Source organism: Kryptolebias marmoratus, linkage group LG5, assembly GCF_001649575.2.
Source record: "Kryptolebias marmoratus isolate JLee-2015 linkage group LG5, ASM164957v2, whole genome shotgun sequence".
NCBI lineage: Eukaryota > Metazoa > Chordata > Actinopteri > Cyprinodontiformes > Rivulidae > Kryptolebias > Kryptolebias marmoratus.
Genome location: NC_051434.1, coordinates 2,401,200 through 2,404,221, shown reverse-complemented (window position 1 = coordinate 2,404,221; position 3,022 = coordinate 2,401,200). Strand labels below are relative to the sequence as shown.

Sequence of the window (3,022 nt, the reverse complement as noted above, 5' to 3'; positions counted from 1 at the left end):
TTATGTTTTTTGTGTGATTGTAGGTCTGTTGTGTTAATACAGTAGGTCAAAAGTAAAATATTACTTGAAATTCACACTTGGGAGGTTGTGCTGAAAAAAATGACTCCAAACATGGCAGGTTAAACCACTTTTAGTGTGAAATATAAAGCAAATTTAAAATAGTCCAAAAAACGTCCAGTTTCACCCTAAACCCCCTGCATAAAAATATTTTTCTTAATTTTATTATTTAATCTGATGAAGGGCTTGTTAGACTACAAGAAAATGATATTGGTCAAGCTCAGGATATCATGCTGTCCTGCTTTTTATCAAATCCTTTATTAAAATGGAACTTTGCTTTAGTTTTCATTGATTGATATGTGTAATTTATTCTGTCTTTATTCACAAAACAAAGCCGAATCTTTGTTGTTTTTATTAATTTAATATAAAACCATAGGTAACAGGGTGGACATCATATCCGGGAACAGAACAACATTTAATTCAAATGTCTGTTTCCCTCTGATGGACTAAGAACCTCATGAATTTAATAATCGAACTCTTCAGAAACCAGCTTTTAAAAACACTCTAATGTCTCATTTTTGTTATCACCACCACTGTTCCAGGAAGTTCTGGGAAAAACAACCGGACATCTTGACATTTGAACAGAGCTCCTTTTCGTATTTGGTGAACTCTGCAGTCTGCAGCTGCCTCTAAGTTATAGAATATAATCCTCTTCCACACATCCTTTTTAAATTAGTATTTTATTTTTAGACTTGCATCTGATGTACAGCAGCAGTTTTGATACTTTTAACAGCATCTACCACCTCAAAAAAATGTCCAGGTCCCATAATTACAACTAACAATCAAAAACAGAGTCTCTGTAAACACTGTGCTCCAAGATACAAACAATAACAACTATATTAAACATTTTCTATCTGAAACAAATATTATCTTCAACTTTTATCCCAACAGGAAGTTGCTATCTGAACTTATTAATTGAACTGAACTATAAAATAATCTTTTGCACAGTTTGAGAGAAATGGATCTGTGGCTTTTGGCCGCTTTAGTTGAATTCTGCTTCATAACTTGTGTTTTCTGTTGTTGGTGTTGTTCCTGTATCTGTTTTGATGTTATTGCAAATCTTCTTGATCCAGCAACTCCCCAGCTGTCCTTATTTTTTATTAACTTCACCCTCCAGAGCAGAAAGGTCAAAGGTTGTCACGCCTGCTGGCTTGTGTTTATCTCATCACCACACACGGATCTAATAAATCTTATTTTTAAACTGCTTTTAAGCTGCTATTCTTTGCTGTTTTGCAGCATGTGATCATGTATTGTGAGAGGATGATCTTCTCTCTGCAGGAGACATGAATATCTGCAGTTCAGCTCGTCAGAAAACGTCTTTGTTTTTGCACCTTCACGTCTTAAAAACGTTTTTTATCCCAACTGGTTTAATAAAATGATATACAGCAGCTGAAGTTTTAGATTTGCCTGCTGCAGAGTCTTGGCAGCGTTAGTGGTGCAGAGCTGAAGTTGTAAACTTTTGCATAGATTGAAAGTGACATTAATGCTTCTGCTGCACTAAAGGCCTTTTTAATTTAAACCCAATTAAACCACATGACCCAGTGTTAGGTAGAACTGTCTCATGAAACAGAATTATGCTGCTGTTTCTGAATGTCTTTCTCTATGATGCTAAAAAAATCTTTATTTTTTGTTGTTTGTTGTTTGTTTTTTGCAGAGAAAAGCAGATCAAGATGAAAGTAGCTGCAGTTTTTAGCGTCGTGTTCTGCTCCGGTAAGCACAAATATAATCAGTCATCTGGGAGAAAGTTCAGATAAATGAATGTTTGAAACATTAATGATCTGTTAAACCTCACCAGAAAACCTTAATTAGTTAATTTCTTTTTGTTTGCTTTCTTATAAAAAGCTGCTATCAGCCTTTTTTAGAAGTATTTACATTTCAAATGTTTTTGTCCTTTCTGGGAAAGTTTGAACAAAATTAGCTGATATCTTTTCTTTTTTCTTCCACAGTTGTGTCAGCATCTTTGAAAGGTAAAACTGCACATTTCTTAGATGATAACGCACCATCTGAAATGTTTTTTGAGAGTTAATAAGTTGTATTTTTATCCCAGTCAAACCGGAGAGAAGGACGGCCTTCTTCGGCGAAGACGTTCACATCGACATCGTGTCCTGGAACCAGTCTGAGGTGGTGTTCAGACCCAGGACCAACCGGTCCTACGAGGCGCCCCTGCTTCTGGCCGGACGCCTGATGAACCCGGCCAAGGCTGAGCTCAACCTTCTGGGCGACCTGGTGCTGAAGGACGTTCAGGAGGAAGACGAGGGTTTGTACATCATCAGAGACAGCAAGAGCTCCAGCAGACAGCTCTTCCTCTCCGTCAGGGGTAGGTTTCCTTCAGGAGGGAGGGAAGAAGGTTTTAGCTGGGAAACTCTTAAAACTGAAACTTTATAAGAAAAGATCTGAAAACTGATACTGTCTGCCTGAAATCTGCTGCTTTCTGTCAAGTAAAGACACTCCTTTCAATCGTTTTAAAGCTAATTCTAAGAAGCATATAAGGACACTTTTGATAATTCAAAAACAAATAATTCTGTGATTAAATTAGTATCAATTTGTTTAAAAACAAGGGAGAGAAAAATCTTTTATTGTTTGGTTTTTATTGTGAAGCACTTTGTGAAAATCGATCTATAAAGGAACTTTATTGTGTTGATGGTCAGACTGCGCTCTGGAGCAGGTGGTGAAATACGGAGAAACCTACACCATCCACCTGAAGCGTGTCGAGAGTCCCTTCACCCTGGAGTTCAGGTAAAAATCTGTGTTCAAATATTTAAATATTTTTACAAAAAAAAAATGCAGCTGCTGTGTTTGGTATTTGATCAGAAACTATGAGAACAGTTTCTGCAGCAGAAGAGGAAGGGATCAGGAATCAGGAATCAGGGATCAGGAATCAGGGATCAGGAATCAGGGATCAGGGATCAGGGATCAGAAATCAGGAATCAGGGATCAAGGATCAGGGATCAGGGATCAGGAATCA

The 3,022-nt window shown here is 37.3% G+C and overlaps 1 protein-coding gene across 1 annotated transcript in view; it reads left to right on the top strand.

Annotated features, from left to right (window-relative positions):
• Positions 1-3,022, top strand: part of LOC108242656 — a 29,882-nt gene that overhangs the window by 2,843 nt on the left and 24,017 nt on the right. Inside the window, exons 2-5 of the mRNA XM_017427624.3 lie at positions 1,712-1,767; positions 2,004-2,024; positions 2,105-2,374; positions 2,706-2,793. Of these exons, the coding sequence (XP_017283113.1) occupies positions 1,728-1,767; positions 2,004-2,024; positions 2,105-2,374; positions 2,706-2,793 (419 nt within the window). The 5' untranslated portion in view covers positions 1,712-1,727. The remainder of the gene's footprint in view (positions 1-1,711; positions 1,768-2,003; positions 2,025-2,104; positions 2,375-2,705; positions 2,794-3,022) is intronic.